Source organism: Anomaloglossus baeobatrachus, chromosome 5 (genome assembly GCF_048569485.1).
Source record: "Anomaloglossus baeobatrachus isolate aAnoBae1 chromosome 5, aAnoBae1.hap1, whole genome shotgun sequence".
In the NCBI taxonomy this organism is placed as follows: domain Eukaryota; kingdom Metazoa; phylum Chordata; class Amphibia; order Anura; family Aromobatidae; genus Anomaloglossus; species Anomaloglossus baeobatrachus.
The window spans coordinates 585,306,975-585,334,533 of NC_134357.1; the positions used below are offsets into that span (position 1 = coordinate 585,306,975).

At 47.1% G+C, this 27,559-nt stretch overlaps 1 protein-coding gene across 1 annotated transcript in view; it reads right to left on the reverse strand.

Moving 5' to 3' along the window:
• LOC142312479 (uncharacterized) overlaps nucleotides 1–27,559 on the reverse strand; it is a 198,324-nt gene that overhangs the window by 129,125 nt on the left and 41,640 nt on the right. The window contains 2 exon segments of the mRNA XM_075351425.1: nucleotides 14,723–14,735; nucleotides 22,576–23,402. Coding sequence (XP_075207540.1) covers nucleotides 14,723–14,735; nucleotides 22,576–23,402 — 840 coding nt within the window.

Below are 27,559 nucleotides of genomic sequence, written 5' to 3' on the forward strand. Positions count from 1 at the left end.
GCAAAGGATACTCCTGGACCCTACCATGTCCGCGCTCACTACCGCAGGGGACCACGGCCCTGGGGAGCCGCTTCCAAGGTTTAGCTCCGACACCATAGCAGTTAAGCTGTTCTGCCAGTGGCGGTTCAACCCCTGGATACCGCCATCTTCACCGCTGCTTACACAGATGGACTCTGGGTCTCCCATCTTGGGATAGGAAACCAAACTGATTCGGTGGAGAGGTACTGCCCTTTTATTTCAGTGGGTTTCCAGTCCTACGATGGGTGGACCTGTCTCTTTGGTGGTGCTGTCATGGGGAAAAGGAAAATTCTTCGTACGGAGACACTCCTTAGTTGCCCTCGCTGTGTGTGTCGGATTAATATCATGCTGCCAGACCCAGCCATGACCCATTTTCAATGTTCGCACTGAGGGAAGGAGGTTGTTAGACAATATCTTGTAATACATGACCCCATCAATCCTGCATTCAATACGGTGCAGTTGTCCTGTCCCCTTTCCAGAAAAGCAGCCCCTAAGTATGATGTTTCCGGCCATATGCTTCATGGTTGTAATGTCCTTCCTCCCCGCCTTTGTATAGAGGAGGTCTCGCCCATGATGAAAATCGTCATTTTTTAAGCGCATATTGTGAAAATAAAACTTGGAAATCTTAAACCTGCTGGGAAAATCCTTCACTCCGGAGCGCTAGAAACAATCCCGTTTTACTTCATGCTTCATGGTTGGGACAATGTTCTTGGGGTTGTACTCATCCTTCTTCCTCCAAACACGACAAGTGGAGTTGATACCAAAAAGGGCTATTTTTGTCTCATCTGACAAGATCTTGCATGGAGCCCCAGACCAAGCATGACAGTCATGTTGTGTTTCTTCCATTCTCTAATAATTGCATCAAAAGTTGTTGCCTTCTCACCAAGCTGCTTGCCTATTGTCCTGTAGCCCATCCCAGTCTTGTGCAGGTCTACAATTTTGATCCTGGTGTTCTTAGATAGCTCTTTGGTCTTGGTCATGGTGGAGAAGTTGGAGTGTGATTGAGTGTGTGGACAAGTGTCTTATATACAGGTAACGAGGTCACACAGGTGAAATTAATGCAGGTAATGAGTGCAGAGTAGGAGAAAAAATAACAGGTCTGTGAGAGCAGAATTCTTGTTGGTTGGTCGGTGATCAAATATTTATTTCATGCAATAAAATGCCTAACTAATTATTGAGAAATCATTCAATGGGATTTTCTGGATTTATTTTTTGGAGGGAGGGGGGGGATTCTGTCACAGTTGAAGTTACCTATGATAAAAATGACAGAACCCTCCATTCTTTGTAGGTGGGAAATGTGTTCGTTCTCCACAATCTGCTCCAAAATAAGCAATTAAAATGTTGTTTGTGTCCTAAAATGGTCTGAACAAAAAATCAGCAACTTAAAAAAACAGGTCCTGAAGCAGAAAAATAACAAAAAAAAGCTACGGGTCTCAGAAAAAGGAGACACGACTAATTTATTTGACAAAGTTTTGATTCTTTCTAACCACAAATTAATAGAAAAATATAAGAAGCGTTCTAACATAGCTATCATGGTAATCGTAGTGATGTTACGAAGCGAGGACAATTTTACTCAACGGTAAACACCCCCCAAATATACATGTCAAAGGCCAAACTGCGTTTTTGTTTTTGTTTTCAAAAACGTCCCTGAATTTGGTTCATCTTTAGCACATTACACAGTAAAGTGAATGGTGTCATTTAGAAATACTACTCAAATGACTATAGACACAGACAAATAATAAAATGCACAAATGAAGAATTGCCCGATGCGAAGGGACAAACATTCTTAATAATGGGTGAAACACGAAGCATCAGAGAAAGTCGATTTATCAGATGTAAAATTGGAAACGCAGTCAACCTCGGACTGGCCCACAGGAGGAGCGGAGAATTCCCGGGTGGGCCCCTCTGCAGGAATGGACCCCGACCCCTATATATGAGCAGTAGTTGCCACAATACACTCGATTCACTATAAAGGATCTGATCATCATTTACCGAACTGTCCAGTGTATTCTTATATAGAAGCAGCGGGAAATATGTGACTGAGGGGAAGGGGACATCTGCCCGGAGCTGAGCAGCCCCCCAGAGTCAGTGTTATAGGAGGGGCTCTGCCATCCGAGCCCAACACTGACCGCGAGTGTGAGGAAAGTCTATAGAGAGCGTGACGGTGATAATAGTGTGTACAGCGCCGCGGAGTATGGAGGCGATATATAATAACCTGCACCTACCTCCACCTGCAGAGCCGCACACTAGATATATAATACCCTGCACCTACCTCCACCTGCAGAGCCGCACACTAGATATATAATACCCTGCACCTACCTCCACCTGCAGAGCCGCACACTGGATATATAATACCCTGCACCTACCTCCACCTGCAGAGCCGCACACTAGATATATAATACCCTGCACCTACCTCCACCTGCAGAGCCGCACACAGATATATAATACCCTGCACCTACCTCCACCTGCAGAGCCGCACACTAGATATATAATACCCTGCACCTACCTCCACCTGCAGAGCCGCACACTAGATATATAATAACCTGCACCTACCTCCACCTGCAGAGCCGCACACTAGATATATAATAACCTGCACCTACCTCCACCTGCAGAGCCGCACACTAGATATATAATACCCTGCACCTACCTCCACCTGCAGAGCCGCACACTAGATATATAATACCCTGCACCTACCTCCACCTGCAGAGCCGCACACTAGATATATAATAACCTGCACCTACCTCCACCTGCAGAGCCGCACACTAGATATATAATAACCTGCACCTACCTCCACCTGCAGAGCCGCACACTAGATATATAATACCCTGCACCTACCTCCACCTGCAGAGCCGCACACTAGATATATAATACCCTGCACCTACCTCCACCTGCAGAGCCGCACACAGATATATAATACCCTGCACCTACCTCCACCTGCAGAGCCGCACACTAGATATATAATACCCTGCACCTACCTCCACCTGCAGAGCCGCACACTAGATATAAAATAACCTGCACCTACCTCCACCTGCAGAGCCGCACACTAGATATATAATAACCTGCACCTACCTCCACCTGCAGAGCCGCACACTAGATATATAATACCCTGCACCTACCTCCACCTGCAGAGCCGCACACTAGATATATAATAACCTGCACCTACCTCCACCTGCAGAGCCGCACACTAGATATATAATAACATGCACCTACCTCCACCTGCAGAGCCGCACACAGATATATAATACCCTGCACCTACCTCCTCCTGCAGAGCCGCACACTAGATATATAGTACCCTGCACCTACCTCCACCTGCAGAGCCGCACACAGATATATAATACCCTGCACCTACCTCCACCTGCAGAGCCGCACACAGATATATAATACCCTGCACCTACCTCCACCTGCAGAGCCGCACACTAGATATATAATACCCTGCACCTACCTCCACCTGCAGAGCCGCACACAGATATATAATACCCTGCACCTACCTCCTCCTGCAGAGCCGCACACAGATATATAATACCCTGCACCTACCTCCTCCTGCAGAGCCGCACACTAGATATATAATAACCTGCACCTACCTCCACCTGCAGAGCCGCACACTAGATATATAATACCCTGCACCTACCTCCTCCTGCAGAGCCGCACACTAGATATATAATACCCTGCACCTACCTCCACCTGCAGAGCCGCACACTAGATATATAATACCCTGCACCTACCTCCACCTGCAGAGCCGCACACAGATATATAATAACCTGCACCTACCTCCACCTGCAGAGCCGCACACTAGATATATAATACCCTGCACCTACCTCCACCTGCAGAGCCGCACACTAGATATATAATACCCTGCACCTACCTCCACCTGCAGAGCCGCACACTAGATATATAATACCCTGCACCTACCTCCACCTGCAGAGCCGCACACAGATATATAATACCCTGCACCTACCTCCACCTGCAGAGCCGCACACAGATATATAATACCCTGCACCTACCTCCACCTGCAGAGCCGCACACTAGATATATAATAACCTGCACCTACCTCCACCTGCAGAGCCGCACACTAGATATATAATACCCTGCACCTACCTCCACCTGCAGAGCCGCACACAGATATATAATACCCTGCACCTACCTCCACCTGCAGAGCCGCACACTAGATATATAATACCCTGCACCTACCTCCACCTGCAGAGCCGCACACAGATATATAATACCCTGCACCTACCTCCACCTGCAGAGCCGCACACAGATATATAATACCCTGCACCTACCTCCTCCTGCAGAGCCGCACACTAGATATATAATACCCTGCACCTACCTCCACCTGCAGAGCCGCACACTAGATATATAATAACCTGCACCTACCTCCACCTGCAGAGCCGCACACTAGATATATAATAACCTGCACCTACCTCCACCTGCAGAGCCGCACACTAGATATATAATACCCTGCACCTACCTCCTCCTGCAGAGCCGCACACTAGATATAATACCCTGCACCTACCTCCACCTGCAGAGCCGCACACTAGATATATAATACCCTGCACCTACCTCCACCTGCAGAGCCGCACACTAGATATATAATACCCTGCACCTACCTCCACCTGCAGAGCCGCACACTAGATATATAATACCCTGCACCTACCTCCACCTGCAGAGCCGCACACTAGATATATAATACCCTGCACCTACCTCCACCTGCAGAGCCGCACACAGATATATAATACCCTGCACCTACCTCCACCTGCAGAGCCGCACACTAGATATATAATACCCTGCACCTACCTCCACCTGCAGAGCCGCACACTAGATATATAATACCCTGCACCTACCTCCTCCTGCAGAGCCGCACACTAGATATATAATACCCTGCACCTACCTCCTCCTGCAGAGCCGCACACTAGATATATAATACCCTGCACCTACCTCCACCTGCAGAGCCGCACACTAGATATATAATACCCTGCACCTACCTCCACCTGCAGAGCCGCACACTAGATATATAATACCCTGCACCTACCTCCACCTGCAGAGCCGCACACTAGATATATAATACCCTGCACCTACCTCCACCTGCAGAGCCGCACACTAGATATATAATACCCTGCACCTACCTCCACCTGCAGAGCCGCACACTAGATATATAATACCCTGCACCTACCTCCACCTGCAGAGCCGCACACTAGATATATGGCTGCTCTGTGCTTACAGGACCTGTGATGATGTCACATGGAGGGGAGGAGTCAGGGGTCACATGATCAGCTCCTCAGTGTATGCAGGGCTCTGCTGTGCTGGTTGTCATGGTGCTGGATGAGGGGAAGTTTATGTGTGGGGTCAGGAGGGGTTTACAGTGTGGATGTAGCAGAGCCGTGTGTGTACGAGGTGTACGGAGCCGAGCCGTGTGTGTACGAGGTGTACGGAGCAGAGCCGTGTGTGTACGAGGTGTACGGAGCGGAGCCGTGTGTGTACGAGGTGTACGGAGCGGAGCCGTGTGTGTACGAGGTGTACGGAGCAGAGCCGTGTGTGTACGAGGTGTACGGAGCGGAGCCGTGTGTGTACGAGGTGTACGGAGCGGATCCGTGTGTGTACGAGGTGTACGGAGCGGATCAGTGTGTGTACGAGGTGTACGGAGCGGAGCCGTGTGTGTACGAGGTGTACGGAGCGGAACCGTGTGTGTACGAGGTGTACGGAGCGGAGCCGTGTGTATGAGGTGTACGGAGCAGAGCCGTGTGTGTACGAGGTGTACGGAGCAGAGCCGTGTGTGTATGAGGTGTACGGAGCGGAGCCGTGTGTGTACGAGGTGTTCGGAGCAGAGCCGTGTGTGTACGAGGTGTACGGAGCGGAGCCGTGTGTACGAGGTAGTATTGTGCCAATCCTTGTGCCCTGTAGTATTGTGCCCAGTAGTATTGTGCCCATCCTTGTACCCCGTAGTATTGTGCCCATACTTGTACCCTGTAGTATTGTGCTCATCCTTGCGGTATTGTGCCTAGTAGTATTGTGCCCAGTAGTATTGTCCCCATCCTTGTGCCCTGTAGTATTGTGCCCAGTAGTTTAGTGCCCATCCTGTTGTCCAGTAGTATTGTCCCCATCCTTGAGGTATTGTGCCCAGTATTTTTGTTCCCATCCTTGTAGTATTGTGCCCATCCTTGTAGTATTGTGCCTATCCTTGTAGTATTGTGCCCAGTAGTATTATGCCCATCCTTGTAGTAGTGTGCCCAGTACCTTTGGGCCCATCCTTGTTAGTAGTGTGCCCAGTACCCTGTAGCAATGAACCCAGTGCCTTTGTGCCCATCCTTGTAGTATTGTGACAGTAGTATTGTGCACATCCACACACACAGCGAGAAGACCGCAGCGCTCCGAACCCAGATCGCGGGCATGGGCAGCTGCGGTCTCCTGCGGAGTAAACATGCGGTTCCGCAGGTAGGGCCCACCGTGCGCAGGAGGCAGCGGGTCCTGATCGTGAGCACGTACCTGCTTGTTGAGGCCCATCACGATCGCAGCTCTATGCCCGGGGGTCTGCGCCGACAGGACTTTACTACAATTGAATAATTTGCGATGCCGCACAGAGGAGATGGCTGCTGCTCGCCAATCAGATGCAAGGAGGTGACGTCATGCAGCGACGTCATTTCCTTGCATCTGATTGGCGGGCAGCAGCCATTGGTATAATGCAGACAGCTTCTCTGCACTGCAAATTATTCAATTGTAGTAAAGTCCTGCTGGCACCGTCCCCGGCATACAGCTGCGATCGTCACGGGGTCTGTGGGCCTCAACAAATAGCCTCAGGGGCCGCAGGCAGCCCACGGGCCACGTGTTTGAGACCTCTGATTTAAGTGATTACTAAGAGAAAATGTTCATTCTAATACGTCATTCAGAGAATTCCTGAATTCAAAAAATGAAGAGGAGGAAGGAAAACCAATAAGAAGGATATGAAAAGATCTCCAATACGGAAGAAGAAAAAATGAACTTGAATATGAATGAATTTATGAATAATGTGTTATGAGTGTGCCCCTCTCTGGGGAGACCTCTGGTGAGTCTGGGATTAGAAGGTCACAGCGCCTTATTGTTCACAGGTCTAAAACTTGATTTGAGTGAATCTACTTTCTATTAGTGCTGTAGGGGTTAAGAACTCATTCCAATTTGGCTATCCTGTGTAGCCTTAATCTCAGGCGCAGCTCTTTTCTGGCCTCTCCCATTTGTTATAAAAAGTCATGTATCGTACCATCTGACGGCGGTTATAGATTCTCATTCTATGCTGACCTCTTTGGAAGGAGCCTGTTTCTGGAAGAAGCTGAGGAGTTGTGATTATTGCCGCTGTGGTGTTTAGCTGCATTGGAAGAGCTTGAAGTGTTTTTCCCTTTTGTGTCTATTGTCCCTTTATCTCCTTTACCTATTGAGTTAATGCAGTGGTGAGACTACTGCTCTTTCCTGTCTTCTCACTAGCCAGAACAAATGAGTGCCTAGGCACATCATGACGACGGGGGGAAGGCCCCGTATAGTGACATTAGGGAGCGTAGGGTACAAATTCAGGTGAGTTGCAGGAGATGTCTCCTCTCCCTATCATCAGGGCCTTCCTTTTTTACCATTTTCGTTGTTACCATTATGTTACGCTGCACACTCAGTGTCTGTACGCGCTGGTGTGACATAATGTTTTGGTTTTAACACCCACAGTTTTATCGGTTAAGCAGAATGAAATCCTGGACAGGAGATTAAATTTTGTGCCTGGCTTTTTTTTTGCTGAGGATAGAAATGTTTCAGGTCACAATTACTCTAGTAATAAATTTACCACGTTTAATAAATTTGAAGGATTCTCCTTCTCTGAACAGAAGGCCATTGTAATGCTAAACTAAATGGATGAGGATCGTAATTTGGAAGAATTGGTGGGGGATCATGATGCAAAACCAAAAGCTCTCAAACCCTCGTTATTATCCAGTAACATCTCGCGTACCATCATTACACATGTTCCAGAATATGATAGAAAAGGACCAGGTGTCTCTGCACCGTTATGTGCTTTCTCTTGTGCTTCTGAGTTGCACAGGTGAACAGCTATGTGCTCATTAGTGATCGGACTAACAGGAGTTAATATCCTGCCTACTTTTCAAATTAACTACTCTAGATTTCAAAAGTTTAGGCTCACTTAGATATTTCCTTATTTTTGAAAGAAAAGCACTTTTTTTTTCAATTAAGCTAACATTAAATTAACAGAAATCCACTCTATACATCGTCAATGTGGTAAATGATTATTCTAGGTGCAAACGTCTGGTTTTTAATGCAATATCTACATAGGTGTATAGAGGCCCATTTCCAACAACCACCACTCCAGTGTTCTAATGGCACATTGTGTTTGCTGTGTTAGAAAGCTAATGGATGTTTAGAAATCCTTTGAAAACCCTTGTGCAAGTATGTTAGCACAGCTGAAAACAGTTTTGATGATTAGAGAAGCTATAAAACTGACCTTCCTTTGAGCTAGTTGAGAATCTGGAGCATTAGATTTGTTGGTTCCATTAAACTCTCAAAATGGCAAGAAAAAGAGAACTTTCATGTGAAATTCGACAGTCTATTCTTGTTCTTAGAGATGAAGGATATTCCATATGAAAAATTGCCAAGAAACTGAAGATTTCCTGCAACAATGTGTACTACTCCCTTCAGAGGAGAGCACAAACAGGCTATAACCTGAGTAGAAAGAAAAGTGGGAGGCCGCGCTGCACAACTGAGCAACAAGACAAGTACATTAGAGTCTCTAGGGTGAGGAATCGACGCCTCACAGATCCTCAACTGGCAGCCTCATTACATAGTACCGGCAAAACGTCAGTGTCAACGTCTACATTGAAGAATTGACTGCGGATGCTGGCCTTCAGGGCAGAGTGGCAAAGAAAAAGCCATATCTGAGACTGGCTAATAAAAGGAAAAGATTAATATGGGCAAAAAAACACAGACATTGGACAGAGGAAGATTGGAAAAAAGTGTTATGGACAGACAAATCGAAGTTTGAAATGTTTGGATCACACAGAAGAACATTTGTGAGACGCAGAACTACTGAAAAGATGCTGGAAGAGTGCCTGACGCCATCTGTCAAGCATGGTGGAGGTAATGTGATGGTCTGGGGTTGCTTTGGTGTGGGTAAAGTGGGAGATTTGTACAATGTAAAAGGGATTTTGAATAAGGAAGGCTATCACTCCATTTTGCAATGCCATGCCATACCATGTGTACAGCGCTTGATTGGGGCCAATTTCATCCTACAACAGGACAATGCACACCTCCAAATTATGCATGAACTATTTAGAGAAGAAGCAGCAGCTGGTATCTCTCTGTAATGAGTGGCCAGCCCAGTCGCCAGATCTCAACCCTATAGAGCTGTTGTGGGAGCAGCTTGACCGTATGGTATCAAAAAGTGCCCATCAAGACAATCCAACTTGTGGAGGGGGGAAGCATGGGGCGAAATATCTCCAGATTACCTCCGCAAATCAACAGCTAGAAATCCGAAAGGTCTGCAAAGCTGGAATTGCAGCAAAGGAACATTCTGTGCCGAAAGCAAAGTGTGAAGAGAAAATTATTATTTCACGTAAAAGTCATTATTTCTGACCTCGTCACTGCCTGGACGATATTTTCTATTCATTATGCAACTCATCTGATAAATAAAAGTAGGATTTTTCATAGAAAACACAAAATTGTCTGGGTGACCCCAAACTTTTGAACTGTAGTGTATATAACATTTAATAACGTATGGCTTCAGGATGTGTTTTATAGATTAGGAAGAACAAAGATATCTGTAACGTGTGTCCAATCGACCTGTATAAGCAGAGACCCTGATGCCAGCGATGTGTCACTTACTTGGCTGCTTTCAGTTTTATCTGCTTAACATCTACCAGTTCTCGAAATGCTGCTCCGTGTATAACCTCACCTGCACCACTGATTGGCAGCTGTGGACAATGAGCATAGACATAAAGCTGCCAATCAGGGCAGATGGACATGGGGATGGAGGATACATGGCAGCAGGTTTACTAGTTCTCTAATGATAATTCCCTAGCAATAATAGCGTGATTTTATAAAACTACAGCAAGAAACTCAGAAAATGACACATCATTGGAATCAGAGTCACTGGTGACAGACAGTCCTGTGGTGTCCGGCAATAGAAGGTCACAGCCTCACAGCGTTTGGCTGTGCAAAGTGCTCCCTGACTTTCTATTGTTCCTTCTGTCAGTATTCAATGTACTAGGAATCTCCTCTGCTGGGTTTTCATGCTTTACCCTTTAGGACCCAGGGGAGCTCCTCTTCCCTTCAGCTGCTAATTATCTGTATTTCTCCTTGGGCTTAAATACTTTAATTTTCCCTGGACTTGTGCTGGTGATATTCAGTTGTTATTATTATTATTTCTTATTATAGAACCATATATTCCATTTCTCTTTACAAGTGAAAAGGGTATACATAAAAAACAAGTCCAACAATCAGGAATATTACATAAACAGACAGGTACAGGAGGAGATAGGACCCTCCCCGCGAGGGCTCACAGTCTGCAGGGAATGGGTGAGGGTACAATAGGTGAGGACAGAGCTGGTTGCGCAGTGGTGTAATGGACAGAGTTACTGCAGGTTGTAGGCTTGTCGGAAGAGGTGGTTCACAACCCCTGGATGCAAACAGGCGGCTTGCATGCATCAGTAGGATCGTTGCTGCTCGGTTTACTGAACTTCTTACTGAGTCGTCTAGAGATAAGTTATTGTTTTCCCTTGTATGTTATCCCTGTGTGTCCTTTAGTGCCTAGTGGGGTTGACAAAGAGCTCATCCCATCCGCTCCCTACCAAGGGCTCAGATCAGGGTCAGCCTAGACTCCGGTATCTGGCTCTGTGCATAGGTGTGGAACCTATCAAGGGCGATGAGGGAACCCAGGACCCAATGGTAGGCTTTTTCAGGGGTCACTATCTCCCCCTTCCCTAGACACAGGGTTTCCCTTCCCTTTCTCCATTTGCTTGGTACTTCCTCGTAGCTAGCAAGATACTGTCTTTATATTCTGATTTTTAATTAAGGGGTAAACACTTAGTGACAGAATCCCTTCACAAAACATCATCATAGGTATCATAACTGTTACTTACTCTTCACCAAGAGATAGACCCCTTTAAGTTCTGGTCTCTTCTACACCCATAGTCTAAACTGTAATAAAGGTTTATGGGCAGAGGTGAGTGAACCAGAACAAAAAAATCTGTACCGAACACAGATTTTTTTTAAAAAAAAATCAGTGTTCGAGTTCAGAGTTTGGGTGCTTTATGTATCCTAACCACTCGATCTAGCATCAGTGTGTTTAGGTATGGGTGCTCAGCCCAGTGCGAGCCCCTTGCTTTCACGAGGGGGTAAACACATCGGTATAGGATGTAGTGTGTAAACCCCGACTTCACTCCCCCGGAAATGCTCTGTTTATGGCTACATGTCGGCAAAGACCGAAATACCCAATCAGTGACTTTCATTGGGGTTCTGGTCAAATCCGGTTCCAAACTGAACTTTATATAAAGTCAGTCTGAAAAAGCTGAACCCGAACTCCAGCGGGTACGCTCATCTCAATTTGTGGGTAGCCGCGCAAAAAATGGAATTTATCGTACCGTTAATTCGGTTTCTTTGAAACCCTCCACGGCAGCACACAGGAGGTTAACTCTAATAGGGACAGGAAACACAAAGAGGTAAAATAACCCCTACCCACCTCCCATCTCCAGTGTTTTTCCAAGTAACCACAAAACGCATGAATGGTCTAAATCTTTTATTTCAGAAATAAAATGCAGCAAAATTAAATTGATAGGGAGGAAATAATTGTACTGTCGTGGAGGGTTTCCTAGAAACCGAATTAACGGTAAGATAAATTCCATTTTCTCTAGTCACCCTCCACGACAGCACACAGGAGGAGTACCAACGAAAAATGTTAGGGAGGGACCACAGCCTGTAGGACCTTTCGACCAAAGGCCAAATTCCGATTGGAAAGAACAGTCTAATCGGTAATGTTTGATGAATGTATGGACAAAGGACCAGGTAGCTGCTCTGCAAATCTGATCGATGGAAACTTCTGCCATCTTGGCCCAGGAAACTGACATCGACCGTGTGGAATGTGCTGTTAAGTGATCCGGAGGAAGGAGGCTCTGGGTAGTGTATGTTTCCTTGATAGCGTTCTTTATCCAGTAGGATAATGTGCCCTTGGCTGTCTTCTTCCCAGTATTCCGTCCCACACTCTTAATGAAAAGGTTGGAATCCTTCCTGAAGGATTCAGTCTTTTGTAGGTAGAGCATCACTGCCCTACGTACATCAAGGGAATGAAAGTCCATCTCTCTCTCTGTTTAGCTGGGTTCTGCCAAAAGGAAGGCAAGATAATTTCCTGGTTCTTATGAAAGTCCGACACCACCTTTGGGAGAAAGGAAGGATCAAGATAGAAGACAATTCGATCATCAAGAATCTTCATATAAGGCTCTCGTATGGTAAGAGCCTGGATCTCGCCCACTCGTCTGGCCGTGGTGATCGCAATCAAGAAGGAAGTTTTCCAGGATACTAATCTTAAGGATGAGGAAGCCAGACATTCAAAGGGAGCCTGAGATCCCAGGGAGGGACTATAGGGAGTTGCCTAGGACAAGATCTGACCGTCGAAGACAGGAATCGTTTTACCCAGAGATGGTTTGCCAGGTCTTGATCAAAATAAGCATTCAAAGCTGATACCTGGACCTTAAGAGTGCTGGGACTGAGACCTTTCTCAAGGCCCGACTGTAGAAAGTCCAGGATGTGAGCCACATTTCGATGGAACAGATCAGGTACTCGAGGACTGCACCAGGCGGTAAAGGTTTTCCAGATTTTAAAGTAGATAAGATTAGTGACAGGCCTACAGCTCTCTTGTAGCGTGTCAATGATTCTTTCTGACAGGCCCCTGGCTCTCAGAATAACGGATTCAGAAGCCACGCTGCCAAGTTCAGTCTCTTAAGGCCTTGGTGAAAGAGCGGACCTTGATGGAGATGATCGGGAACCTGAGGCAATAAGAAGGAGCCGTCCTGAGATAAGGGGGCAAGGGCCCCAAACCAGGTTCTCCTGGGCCACAGTGGCACGACCAGTATGGCAGCAACTCTGTCTGATCTTATCTTCTGCAGAGTCCTTGGCAGTAACGGAATTGGTGGCAAGGCATAGGCTAGTCAAAACCTCCAAGAAAGGGAGAAGGCATCCACTGCTAGTGCCTGATCGTTGTGATCTAGTGAACAAAAAATTCTACCTTTGTGTTTTGCCGGGTCGCAAAGAGATTCACCTGCGGCAATCCCCCCTTAGGACTAAGGTGCGGAATACTTCTGGATACAGGTACAATTCCCCCGGATTAACATCCTTCTTGCTGAGATAATCCGCTTGAGTATTTGCAGAACCTCTGAGATGGACGGCCGATAGTGATAGGAGATGCCGCTCTGCCTAAGAAAATATTATTGCGGAAATCCTTTGCAGGCTCTGTTGGCGCATGCTTCCCTGATGACGAAGGTGAGCCACAAACGTCATATTGTCCGAGTACACCATCACATGTGCCCCTTGAAGCATGAGGTATGCTGCTTTGAGTGCCTGGTAGATGGCTTCCAGCTCTCGGTAATTCGAGGACTGGCAGCTGACTTCCTGGGACCAGAGGCCTTGGAAGGGAACTTGAGAGACGATTGCTCCCCAGCCTCTCTGGTTGGCATCTGTGGTAACTGTCACTAATGGCTCTCGACTCCAATATACTCCCCTTTGCAGATGGGTGGGAACCATCCACCACAGTAAGGATGTTTTTACCAGACACGGCAGGGAGGTTTTCTTGTTCAGGGACCTCTGGGAACCGTCCCAAGATGCAAGAATGTGAACCTGTAGGGAGTGTGAGTGGGTCAGAGCCCAGGACACTGCTGTGATGCACGATGTCATAGATCCCAGCACTGACATTGCGAACCTCAGGGTGACAACTCATTGGCCAAGCAGAGACGAAACCTTGTTCTTTATTCCCAACTGTTTGTTGATAGGAAGGAAGGACTTTTGTTTGACAGAGTCCAACAGCACTCCGAGGAAGGAGAGGGAAGAAGATCTGACTTTTGAGGGTTTATGGCCCATCCAAGTCTGCGTAGTAACCAGAGTGTTGTTTGCATATGTTGGTTGAGCAACTGGGCAGAGGAGGCCACTACCATGAAGTCCTCGAGGTAGGGAACTATACAGATGTGCTGATTGCTTAGAAATTCTACCACCTCCCCCATTATCTTGGTGAAAACCCAAGGTGCAGAAGAGAGACCGAACAGTAGCACGTTGAACTGGTAGTACTGAAGACGCCTCTTGTGACGGACCGCGAAATAAAAATATCTTTTGTGAGTGTAAAGCTGGGTTCACACATAGCGACAGCGACGTCGCTGTTACGTCACCATTTTCTGTGACGTAACAGCGACCTTGTAAGTCGCTGTTATGATCGCTGCTTAGCTGTCAAACACAGCGATGCAGCAGCGATCATAACGTCGCTACATGTGGAGAGAGCAGGAAGCCGCGCACACTGCTAGCACTGGCTCCCTGCTCTCCTAGCTACAGTACACATCGGGTTAATTACCCGATGTGTACTGCAGCTACATGTGCAGTGAGCAGGGAGCCGCGCACACTGCTTAGCGCTGACTCCCTGCTCTCCTAGCTACAGTACACATTGGGTTAATTAACCCGATGTGCACTGCAGCTACATGTGCAGGGAGCCGCGCACACTGCTTAGCGCTGTCTCCCTGCACTCCTAGCTACAGTACACATCGGGTTAATTAACCCAATGTGTACTGCAGCTACATGGGCAGAGAGCAGGGAGCCGCGCACACTGCTTAGCGCTGGCTCCCTGCTCTCCTAGCTACAGTACACATCGGGTTAATTAACCCGATGTGTACTGCAGCTACATGTGCAGAGAGCAGGGAGCCGGCGCTGGCAGCGAGAGCGGCGGACGTTGGTAACGAAGGTAAATATCGGGTAACCACCTTGGTTACCCGATGTTTACCTTGGTTACAGCTTACCGCAGCTGCCAGATGCCGACTCCTGCTCCCTGCTCGCTTCATTTCGTCGCTCTCTCGCTGTCACACACAGCGATGTGTGCGTCACAGCGGGAGAGCAACAATAAAAAAACGAACCAGGGCTGTGTGTAACGAGCAGCGATCTCACAGCAGGAGCCAGATCGCTGCTCAGTGTCACACACAGCGAGATCGCTAATGAGGTCACTGCTGCGTCACAAAAACCGTGACTCAGCAGCGATCTCAGCAGCGATCTCGCTGTGTGTGAATCACCCCTAAAAGATTGGGACGTGATAATATGCATCCTTTAAATCTATTGTGGCCATGAAAAACCCCGGACCGTTGAGGGGCGTGGTGGATCTGGCCGACTCCATCTTGAAACGCCTGTAGATGATGTGACGATTTAATGGCCTGAGGTTGATAATTAACCGAGGTGTGCCGTTGGGTTTTTGATCCAGGAATAGATGGGAGTAATTACCGTGACCCACCTCTGGCTATGGTACCAAGGAGACAACCCCTATCTTTTGGAGGTTCTGAATGCAGAGCATGAGAGTGTCTTGTGACCCTTGTGAGGGAGAGGATGTGACCCTTAGGTCTTGTGCACACTTGCCGGCTTTTGCCGTGGATTTCCTGCGGTTTTGCTGCATGTTTCACTGCATGTTATGTTCATAACATCTCTGCAGTGATTCACCAGCAAAACCTATGGGAAAAAAAATGCTGTGCGCAGTATGCGGATTTTGATAGCTGCATCTTTTGCTGTGGGATTGCCGCAGCAAAAACATTTGCATGGCACTTCTTTTCCGCACGTCGCTGCAGCATTTCACTCTATTGACTGCAATGTAATCGTGAAATCCCGCAGGGAATAACGCAGGCAGCAAATTCTGTGCGGTTCATTGCGTTTTCCTGCGTTATTCCCTCCGGTATTTCGCGGTTTCGGGACATAATGTTCATCACTGCCTGCGGTTTGCAGGGAAGTGATGTCATTATGACAGGAAGAGGAAGCGGTGCAGAGAGTAAACACACACAGATCACACTCACGCACACACACACATAACAGACATAGAATACACACACATCGCACTCACACACAGACATATAGAATACACATACAAATCAAACGGACATATAGAAAAAAAAACACATGGTCTCCGCTGTATTTTTACCTTCCAGCTGCGGTAAACACACAGCAGTGGCCCGGTATTCTCAGGCTGGGGAGGGCGAGGGCCAGGGTTAATATCCCCCCTCCCCCTCCCGCAGCCGAGAATATCGGCCGCAGCTGCCCCGAGACTGTCGCATTCATTATGCGGCAGTACCGGAGTGTCCCCGTCTCGTCCTGTTGCCTAGATGCGGTGGCAATCAGGGTAATATAAGGAGTAAATGGCGGTGGATTGCCGCCACTAAGTCCAGGCTTGATCATGGCAGCATCTATGAGACAGCTGACATGATCAACCCATAAGTAAAGTGAATAAACACACACCGAAAAATCCTTTATTTTAAATAAAGTACAAAAAAGCCCCCGTTTCACCCCTTTATTAATCCCCCCCGAAACACACAGCTCCGGCGTAATCCACGTCCTGCAATGCTTGCATACAGCCGCGACTGACACACTGCTGAATGCAACCTCGCAACGAGAGAGCAGAGGTAACCACAGGTCATTTCCCACAGCCGGTAATGTGAACATACTACCGCTCGGGAGAAATGCACCGTGTGCTCACAGGGACTCTATCTATTCTTATATCTGTCTATTTACAGTGCCTACAAGTAGTATTCAACCCCCTGCAGATTTAGCAGGTTTGATAAGATGCAAATAAGTTAGAGCCTGCAAATTTCAAACAAGTGCAGGATTTATTAACAGATGCATAAATCTTACAAACCAACAAGTTATGTTGCTCAGTTAAATTTTAATACATTTTCAACATAAAAGTGTGGGTCAATTATTATTCAACCCCTAGGTTTAATATTTTGTGGAATAACCCTTGTTTGCAATTACAGCTAATAATCGTCTTTTATAAGACCTGATCAGGCCGGCACAGGTCTCTGGAGTTATCTTGGCCCACTCCTCCATGCAGATCTTCTCCAAGTTATCTAGGTTCTTTGGGTGTCTCATGTGGACTTTAATCTTGAGCTCCTTCCACAAGTTTTCAATTGGGTTAAGGTCAGGAGACTGACTAAGCCACTGCAACACCTTGATTTTTTCCCTCTTGAACCAGGCCTTGGTTTTCTTGGCTGTGTGCTTTGGGTCGTTGTCTTGTTGGAAGATGAAATGACGACCCATCTTAAGATCCTTGATGGAGGAGCGGAGGTTCTTGGCCAAAATCTCCAGGTAGGCCGTGCTATCCATCTTCCCATGGATGCGGACCAGATGGCCAGGCCCCTTGGCTGAGAAACAGCCCCACAGCATGATGCTGCCACCACCATGCTTGACTGTAGGGATGGTATTCTTGGGGTCGTATGCAGTGCCATCCAGTCTCCAAACGTCACGTGTGTGGTTGGCACCAAAGATCTCGATCTTGGTCTCATCATACCAGAGAACCTTGAACCAGTCTGTCTCAGAGTCCTCCAAGTGATCATGAGCAAACTGTAGACGAGCCTTGACATGACGCTTTGAAAGTAAAGGTACCTTACGGGCTCGTCTGGAACGGAGACCATTGCGGTGGAGTACGTTACTTATGGTATTGACTGAAACCAATGTCCCCACTGCCATGAGATCTTCCCGGAGCTCCTTCCTTGTTGTCCTTGGGTTAGCCTTGACTCTTCGGACAAGCCTGGCCTTGGCACGGGTGGAAACTTTCAAAGGCTGTCCAGGCCGTGGAAGGCTAACAGTAGTTCCATAAGCCTTCCACTTCCGGATGATGCTCCCAACAGTGGAGACAGGTAGGCCCAACTCCTTGGAAAGGGTTTTGTACCCCTTGCCAGCCTTGTGACCCTCCACGATCTTGTCTCTGATGGCCTTGGAATGCTCCTTTGTCTTTCCCATGTTGACCAAGTATGAGTGCTGTTCACAAGTTTGGGGAGGGTCTTAATTAGTCAGAAAAGGCTGGAAAAAGAGATAATTAATCCAAACATTTGAAGCTCATTGTTCTTTGTGCCTGAAATACTTCTTAATACTTTAGGGGAACCAAACAGAATTCTGGTGGTTTGAGGGGTTGAATAATAAATGACCCTCTGAATAAACTTTTCACAATTTAAAAAAAAAAATAAAAAAAAGAAATAACATTCTTTTTTGCTGCAGTGCATTTCACACTTCCAGACTGATCTACAGTCCAAATGTCACAATGCCAAGTTAATTCCGAATGTGTAAACCTGCTAAATCTGCAGGGTGTTGAATACTACTTGTAGGCACTGTATTATCTATCTTAGAAGGAAATTACTTTTTTTTTTTTTTCAATGTGCTTTATTGCATTGAATGCATTAAAACACATGTACCAACCTGCACGCGGCAAAACCGCGGCAATACTCCAAACAATACCGCGGTAAAACTGTCGCAAACCGCATGCGGTTTTCGGGTGCGGTTTGCCGCGTTTTTTTTTACCGCAGGTGCAGTAATCTTTCAGACCCTGCGGAATTTTCTTAAGAAAATTCCGTTTGCCAGTGCGCACAGGGCCTTAGACAGCATGGAGGATACGTGGCAAACTCGACTTTGACATCCTCTCTGATGGTGTTTATGACCCATTGATTTGAGGATATCTTCTGCCACTGACTGAGAAATGCCGACAGCCGACCCCCTATCCTGATGGCGTCATTGCTTGTCCCGGCGATGGCTCCGATCTTCGGTCTTTTGGGACATAAAGATGTCCCTTCCCCTGCCTCCTTTTGGATAACTCCAATGGACAGTTTTATCCTTCGCTCGGTACTGGGTAGATTATTGGGGGGGGACGAAAAAACTTTTTTGTTGTTTCTCTTCTGGCAACAGCTTCTTCTTATCCATTGCCTTCTCCAGAATCTCGTCCAGAGCTGGACCGAAAACATGTTCACCTCTAAATGGAATAGAGCACAGCTTAACCTCGGAGGTCGCAACACCTCTTCAAATTTTAAGCCAAAGGGCCCGTCTTGCTGAATTGGAAAGGACACCACTTCTTGCTGCCACGCGGACGGACTCAGCTGAAGCGTTAGCAAGAAATCCAGTTGCTTTCTGGAGAAGTGAAAGGAAAGCACGAGATCTTCCTTTGGTGTGTCTCGGGTGAGATGTTCCTCTAGTTGGCCCAGCCACCGGGACAGGGATCTGGCCACACAGGTAGAAACCACCCCGGTCTTATGGAGAACCGCGGAGGTCTCCCATGATTTTCCAAGGAGGCTGTCCATTTTACGGTCCATGGAATACTTAAGTTGTAATGATTCTTCAAAAGGGAGAGTTGTCTTTCTCGCTACCCTGGCAACGTGCACATCCACTTTAGGTACTTCCCAGCAGCAGGTAGGGTCCTCTTCCAGCAGGAATCTATTTCTCAATTCTCGGGGAATATTAAGGTGTTTCTGAAGAGCTTCCCAGTCTTGAAGAACCATATCTCTGATTATCTCGTGTACAGGAAATCCCACCTTCTTACGGGTTCCGGAATCCCCTGAACATTTCTTCCTGTATTGACCTAGTAGCCTTCTCATCCTCAACCTCCATAGTATCCCACACTGCTCCCAGAAGTTCATCCATATCATCATTTGAGAAAAAATGTTTGGTCTCAACTCTATCTGAAAATACACCTTCATCTTCTTCTATCAACTCATCTAGCGGAGAGAAGGAAGGACCTTCTAATGAGTCCAACTCTGAGTCTCCCACAGGGCTTAGTTTTCTCTTCTTAGGCGCAGGGGTTGCAGTGGGAAGAGGCTGGGAGAGGGATGCTAGGGAGGACTGAACTTCCTGACGTACCAGGTTTTTTAATTCAACCAGAAGGGAGGGTTGTTCCTCTCTAACTACCTGATCAGTACAGGGCTGACATAACTTCTTAGAATGGTCTGAAGGAAGCTTCTTATTACACATGATACACTTTTTGCTAGAGGTCTTCTCTTTCTTGGGTGCAACATTCTTGTCTCCCTAAGGAGGGGGGGGGGAGAGGACGTAAGTATACACCCAGGAAGAGGAGAATTCCGACAGAGCAATACGAGCCCATAACCCCGACCTTCCCCCAAGTCACTGTACTCACAGAACCAGGGGCTGAGCTGGGCTCCACAGAAGCAGAGTTGTTGAGCGGTCTCCCTCCATCCTTAGTCCTGGAGAGCGCTCTCACGTGGGCCCTTTAATGAGGTCCGGATGTATCCAGCTGTCCACAAAGTGGATGACTCCACCTCCTCCGTCGGGGTGGTGCAGGCTTCCAACGGAGTTAGTGCCGACAACACCACTGGGCCGTGCAGCGCCATTTTGGAATGCACGAACCCGGAAGCGACTTTGACAAAGGGCGTCCGATGACGTCACTTCCGCGTGTCCACAGCTGCCGCGTGTGAGAAGAGGAGGTGTCGGGAGCTACGAGAGGTACCCGGAGAGTCAGCTTTCCCCGCTTTACCTCCAAGAGGCACAGGAGAGGCAGGCAGATCCCGAATCCAGAGGAGACGGAAGCAGCGATGGAGGAGGAAGCGGGCTAGCTTCGCCCTCAGCTGCTCGGTTGGTAAGAAATACTGATGCGGCGCTCTCATTACCAGCCACGAAAGCACCACAGGTAATCTCTTCGTGCCCCCATAGGGCCCGGGAACAACACTGGAGATGGGAGGTGGGGAGGGGTTATTTAACCTCTTTGTGTTTCCTGTCCCTTTTAGGACGGAGAGTTAACCTCCTGTGTGCTGCTGTGGAGGGTGACTAGAGAAAATAACCACTAGGATATCAGACATATAAAATTCTTTAGTTTTTTTATTACAACAATTATCCTTTGTAAAGGGATCATTTTTATAACAATGGGCTCAATTTATGAGGGACCACTCCTGATTCATGAAGTGGTGCATGCCTTTTCATGAATCTGGAGCGTTTGACGAGTGGTATGTGCCTCCATGTGCCATGCTAGAAATATTACTCCCTTCAGGGACTGGAGTGAGATCTCTGGCATGGGGAACGCCACAGCTTATCATGAATTTAAGCAGCTGTGCTGTCCCACCCCCGTCCCACCCAAGCTCTGCCAATTTTGGAGTGAAAATGCCAAAAGCCGCCAAAATTTGGCACAACTATGAATTGATCCAAATGTATGACTTTTCAAAGATTTTGTGCCACTTTTTTGGCTTTAAAGCTTTGATAAATTGGGACCAGTGCGCACTGCGAGACCCACGGAGCTTGTTCCTCTGTATATACGTGTGCTTTGTTACACACCCATTGTGGACCTTCCCTCTATAACAGCCGACGGTGGTTTGTATCAGTATTATACAGGAGCACTGAAGCTGTATACCATTTAAGCCAACACACCCGGCATATACTCACCGTCCCTCCTATGGGTGCCTGCCATTTAAAGTCATACTGAAGCAACATTGATTACCTATCTTACCTACTAAGTTTACGACACCAATTCCATCCTATGACGTTAGGCCTCTATCCTAATAGCTCTTTGGCGTTTTCTTCTGGTCACATAGGGCACTTGTAGTTGATTGTACAAATTGTCCATTAGGACTAAAGGGGGCTTTACACGCTGCGACATCGCTAATGCGGAGTCGTTGGAGTCACGGAATTTGTGACGCACATCCGGCTGCATTAGCGATGTTGCTGCGTGTGACACCGATGAGCGATTTTGCATCGTTGCAAAAACGTACAAAATCGCTCATCGGTGACATGGGGGTCCATTCTCGATTATCGTTACTGCAGCAGTAACGATGTAGTTTGACGCTCCTTCGGCAGCACACATCGCTATGTGTGACGCCGCAGGAACGAGGAACCTCTCCTTACCTGCCTCCCGGCCGCTATGAGGAAGGAAGGAGGTGGGCGGGATGTTCCGGCCACTCATCTCCGCCCCTCCGCTTCTATTGGGCGGCTGCTCAGTGATGTCGCTGTGACGCCGCACGGACCGCCCCCTTAGAAAGGAGGCGGTTCGCCGGTCACAGCGACGTCGCGGGGCAGGTAAGTATGTGTGACGGGTCTGCGCGATGTTGTGCGGCACGGGCAGCGATTTGCCCGTGTCGCACAACAGATCGGGGCGGGTACCCACGCTAACGATATCGGGACCGATATCGCAGCGTGTAAAGTAGCCTTAAGTAATGTGAGCTTCCTCACGATGATAAGTATTTAATGGCCCTATCTCGTATCAGTAGGATAATACTCTAATATATCCAGAAAAAGACCCACTTTTATCTACTATGCTGCATCTCTAATTGTATACCCACCTATATCTTACGCATTGAGATAAGTCCCGCTTCAGGAAGACCGAGTTTAGTCGAAACATCTCATGTGGACTTTTTTCCTATCACCTATTTTGAAATAAATGAACAAACTGATTGAATATATATTTTGAGTCTTCACATTATTTGGGGTAGTGTGCCAGAGTTCTCTCCCTCTTATTTAATTATTTTTCTCCAGAGCACCTATAAGGTGAGGCAGGGTCCTATTTCTTATCTACTTTTCCCCTGTATGAGACCTTTGATGCCTAACAAAAGCTGATTTATGAATAAAACATTTCCCACATTCTGAACATGAAAATGGCTTCTTCCCTGTGTGAGATCTGTGATGCACAACAAGTTCTGATTTCTGAATAAAACATTTCCCACACTCTGAACATGAAAATGGCATCTCCCCTGTGTGAATTCTTTGATGCTCAACAAATTCTGATTTCTGAATAAAACATTTCCCACACTCTGAACATGAAAATGGTTTCTCCCCTGTGTGAATTTTCTGATGTCTAACAAGATGTGATTTCTGAATAAAACATTTCCCACACTCTGAACATAAAAATGGCTTTTCTCCTGTGTGAGATCTTTGATGCACAACAAATTTTGATTTCCGAAAAAAACATTTCCCACACTCTGAACATGAAAATAGCTTCTCCCCTGTGTGAGATCTTTGATGCACAACAAGTTCTGATTTCTGAATAAAACATTTCCCACACTCTGAACATGAAAATGGCTTCTCCCCTGTGTGATTTTTCTGATGTAAAACAAGATGTGATTTCCGAATAAAACATTTCCCACACTCTGAACATGAAAATGGCTTCTCCCCTGTGTGAATTTTCTGATGTGTAACAAGATGTGATTTCTGAATAAAACATTTCCCACACTCTGAACATGAAAATGGCTTTTCCCCTGTGTGAGATCTTTGATGCACAACAAATTTTGATTTCTGAATAAAACATTTCCCACACTCTGAACATGAAAATGGCTTCTCCCCTGTGTGAATTTTCTGATGTCTAACAAGGTTTGATTTCTGAAATAAGCATTTCCCACATTCTGAACATGAAAATGGCTTCTCCCCTGTGTGAATTTTCTGATGTCTAACAAGGTCTGATTTCTGAAATAAGCATTTCCCACACTCTGAACATGAAAATGGATTCTCCCCAGAGTGATTTTTTTGATGGTTAGCAAGGGTTATTTTCCGAGAAAAACATTTTCCACATTCTGGGCATGAAAATGGCTTCTCCTTTGTAGGATCCGTTTCATGTTCCACATTCCTTCCGTAACTTTTATTTTGCTTACAATTCTGTGATAAATCGGAATTTTGGACTTGCTTGAAAAGATCAGATGATAGAGCTTTATGAGGAAGGACTGGTGGTTTATCTGGGACAAAATCATGCTCTTCATATTTATCATCTTTTACAAATTCTGAAGATATTAGAGGTCCTTCTGAACTCCCAATACAGTCATCTGCTAAAAATAAATACAATCTTATTATTTTATAACGATATTATCTTGAATGTACATTTATTTTTTTTTAAATGATAACATCAGCAATTAAATTAGGAAAAAATGTATTCTGAATTTTTTGTCCAATTTCGACATCTAATGCCTGCTTTACACGCTTCAATAAATCTTTCAATCCGTCGTCGGGGTCAAGTTGTAAGTGACGCACATCCTGCATCGTTCGTGACGTATTTGCGTGTGACACTTACGTGCAATCAAGATTGAACTAAAATACGGTGATCGCATACACGTAGTTTATTCCTCATACATTGGACGTTTTGTTGCATGAACCTAGTGAATTGTAACGTGTGACATCCCTCATACGATTTTGATGTCTGAGGCTATGTGCGCAGGTGTGCGCTCTGCACCGCAGCTTAAAAAAGGTCCGCTTCAGAGCGCAGCTGAAAAGCTGCGTTCTGAAGCGCCTCACAATGTCTGTCATGCACTAATCTCTGTCAGTCGGTCACTATCTCTGTCCCTCTCTCTCTGTTCATGTCAGGCTATCCCCCTCTCTCATATACTCACCGATCCCCGATCCCCGGCTCTGCACGGCATTCACACTGCTCCGGCGGCTTTTACTGTTTTGAAAAAGCCGGCCGCCCATTAAACAATCTCGTATTCCCTGCTTTACCCGCCCACCAGCGCCTATGATTGGTTACAGTGAGACACGCCCCCACGCTGAGTGACAGGTGTCACACTGCACCCAATCACAGCAGCCGGTGGGCGTGTCTATTCTGTGCAGTGAAATAAATAATTAAATAATTCAAAAAAACGGCATGCGGTCCCCCCCAATTTTAAAACCAGCCAGATAAAGCCATACGGCTGAAGGCTGGTATTCTCAGGATGGGGAGCTCCACGTTATGGGGAGCCCCCCAGCCTAACAATATCAGCCAACAGCCGCCCAGAATTGCCGCATACATTATATGCGGCAGTTCTGGGACTGTACCCGGCTCTTCCCGATTTGCCCTGGTGCGTTGGCAAATCGGGGTAATAAGGAGTTATTGGCAGCCCATAGCTGCCAATAAGTCCTAGATTAATCATGTCAGGCGTCTATGAGACACCCTCCATGATTAATCTGTAAATTACAGTAAATAAACACACACACCCGAAAAATCCTTTATTAGAAATAAAAAACACAAACATATACCCTGGTTCACCACTTTAATCAGCCCTATAAAGCCCTCCTTGTCCGGCGTAATCCAGGATGGTCCAGCGTCGCATCCAGTGCTGCTGCATGGAGGTGACCGGAGCTGCAGCAGACACAGCCGCTCCGGTCACCTCCACACAGCAAATGAAGACAGCCGGCGATCAGCTGAGCTGTCACTGAGGTTACCCGCTGTCACTGGATCCAGCGGTGGATGCAGCGGTGGCCGCGGGTAACCTCAGTGACAGCTCAGCTGATCGCGCTACTCACCTCAGTTGCTGCGTGGAGGTGAGAGGAGCAGCGGTGAGTAGCGCGATCAGCTGAGCGGTCACTGAGCTTACCCGCGGCCACCGCTGCACCCACCTCTGGATCCAGTGACAGCGGGTAACCTCAGTGACAGCTCAGCTGATCGCGCGGCTGTCTTCATTTGCTGTGTGGAGCTGATAGGAGCGGCGGTGTATTCTGCAGCTCCTGTCACCTTCATGCAGCACAGCTGGACGCGACGCTGGACCATCCTGGAGTACGCCGGACAAGGAGGGCTTTTTGGGGCTGATTAAAGTGGTGAACCAGGGTATATATTTGTGTTTTTTATTTCTAATAAAGGATTTTTCGGGCGTGTGTGTGTTTATTTACTGTAATTTACAGATTAATCATGGAGGGTGTCTCATAGACGCCTGACATGATTAATCTAGGACTTATTGGCAGCTATGGGCTGCCAATAACTCCTTATTGCCCCGATTTGCCAACGCACCAGGGCAAATCGGGAAGAGCCGGGTACAGTCCCAGAACTGTCGCATATAATGTATGCGGCAATTCTGGGCGGCTGTTGGCTGATATTGTTAGGCTGGGGGGCTCCCCATAACGTGGGGCTCCCCATCCTGAGAATACCAGCCTTCAGCCGTATGGCTTTATCTGGCTGGTTTTAAAATTGGGGGGGACCGCACGCCGTTTTTTTAAATTATTTAATTATTTATTTCACTACACAGTATAGACACGCCCACCGGCTGCTGTGATTGGGTGCAGTGTGACACCTGTCACTCAGCGTGGGGGCGTGTCTCACTGTAACCAATCATAGGCGCCGGTGGGCGGGTAAAGCAGGGAATACGAGATTGTTTAATGGGCGGCCGGCTTTTTCAAAACAGTAAAAGCCGCCGGAGCAGTGTGAATGCCGTGCAGCGCCGGGGATCGGGGATCGGTGAGTATGAGAGAGGGCTGCTCAATTCACTTACTCAGGAGTTTAGCGGTCACCGGTGAATCCTTCACAGGTGACCGCTAATCAGGACGCGACACAGACAGAGCCGCAGCATGACCGTGAAGTCGGGTGAAGTTCACCCGAGTTCATTCTGACAGTGCGGCTCTGTCTGTGTCTGCTGTCATCTGCCATTCAGCTCTGCTACATGGCTGTCTGTGTCTGCTGTTAGCGGCCATGTAGCAGAGCTGAATGGCAGATGACATAGTAAAAACGCATCCCTACACATTACACACGCTTGGCAAGTCAATAAATTAAAAAAAAAAAAAAAAGGTGCCCAATGCATACGTCACAGAACACATGATCTAAAGGATCGCACACAAAATTGATCAATTTAACATAGACTACTAACGCTCGTGTGACAGCAAATGAACGACCAACGTGAAATCTCATAGATCCCGTATGCAACCTGGGCGTGTCACATCGCATACGAGATCGCACACCTAATTGTAAGGTGTAAAGCAGGCTTAAGAGTTACATCTTTGTTAGTTCGGATCTCCCATTCCTGTCTCCAAGATATATCTCCAGTAGCACCAGTTCTCTGAAATGTGCTACAGTAAATAATCTGATTGATTTTCACAATGTGACTGCAGGATAATGAGGGATAGGGGGCTCATATACTGTCCCTCACGCTAGGGGACCCTAAGCTATTTCTAACCTCTGGATTACCCCTGAAGATGGAGATGCTAGAGTCCCGTGCCTTACTATTCTTCTGACCAGATCTAATCTGTTATCCACCGGGAAAGAAATGAACAGGAATATGATGGAAACACAGATTAAGACAGGCAGAAAACACAGATTAAGACAGACGGGACACATTGAAAACTCACTGAAATAAACAGTGTGAGACTAAGAAAAAATCAAGAGCAGGAAGGCAGGAACAAAAATACAACAAGGGTTAACATCACAACAGCTCACAGCAGTAATGCACAAAAACCACCTGTCAGTCTGGATTACAACACCTCACCAGACCAGTATAGGTAAACTATAGCAGGCATTAATGAAATAGTCCAGCCACCATATAAAGAAGGGGAGGGAACGATACTTTCTCCTTTAGAGCATGTGATCAAAGACATTGTCAAAAAGGACTTTAGACCCACAACACACATCCGTGTAATATGTACGCGTGCGGTACGTATTTGCACGTACCGGAGACACGTAGACCCGGAGACCCATGTTAATCAATGGTAGATGGCACACACACGTAAAATCGCACGGAACGTGTGTCCATGAGGTAAGTACGTGTGTGTGCTTTTCTACACAGACAACATGTCCGTTTTTGGCCGGCAGCACGCAGGCACGGACCCGCTTTAGTCTATTGGTCCATGCCTACACGTACCGCACATGGAGTATGTCCGTGTTCAGCAC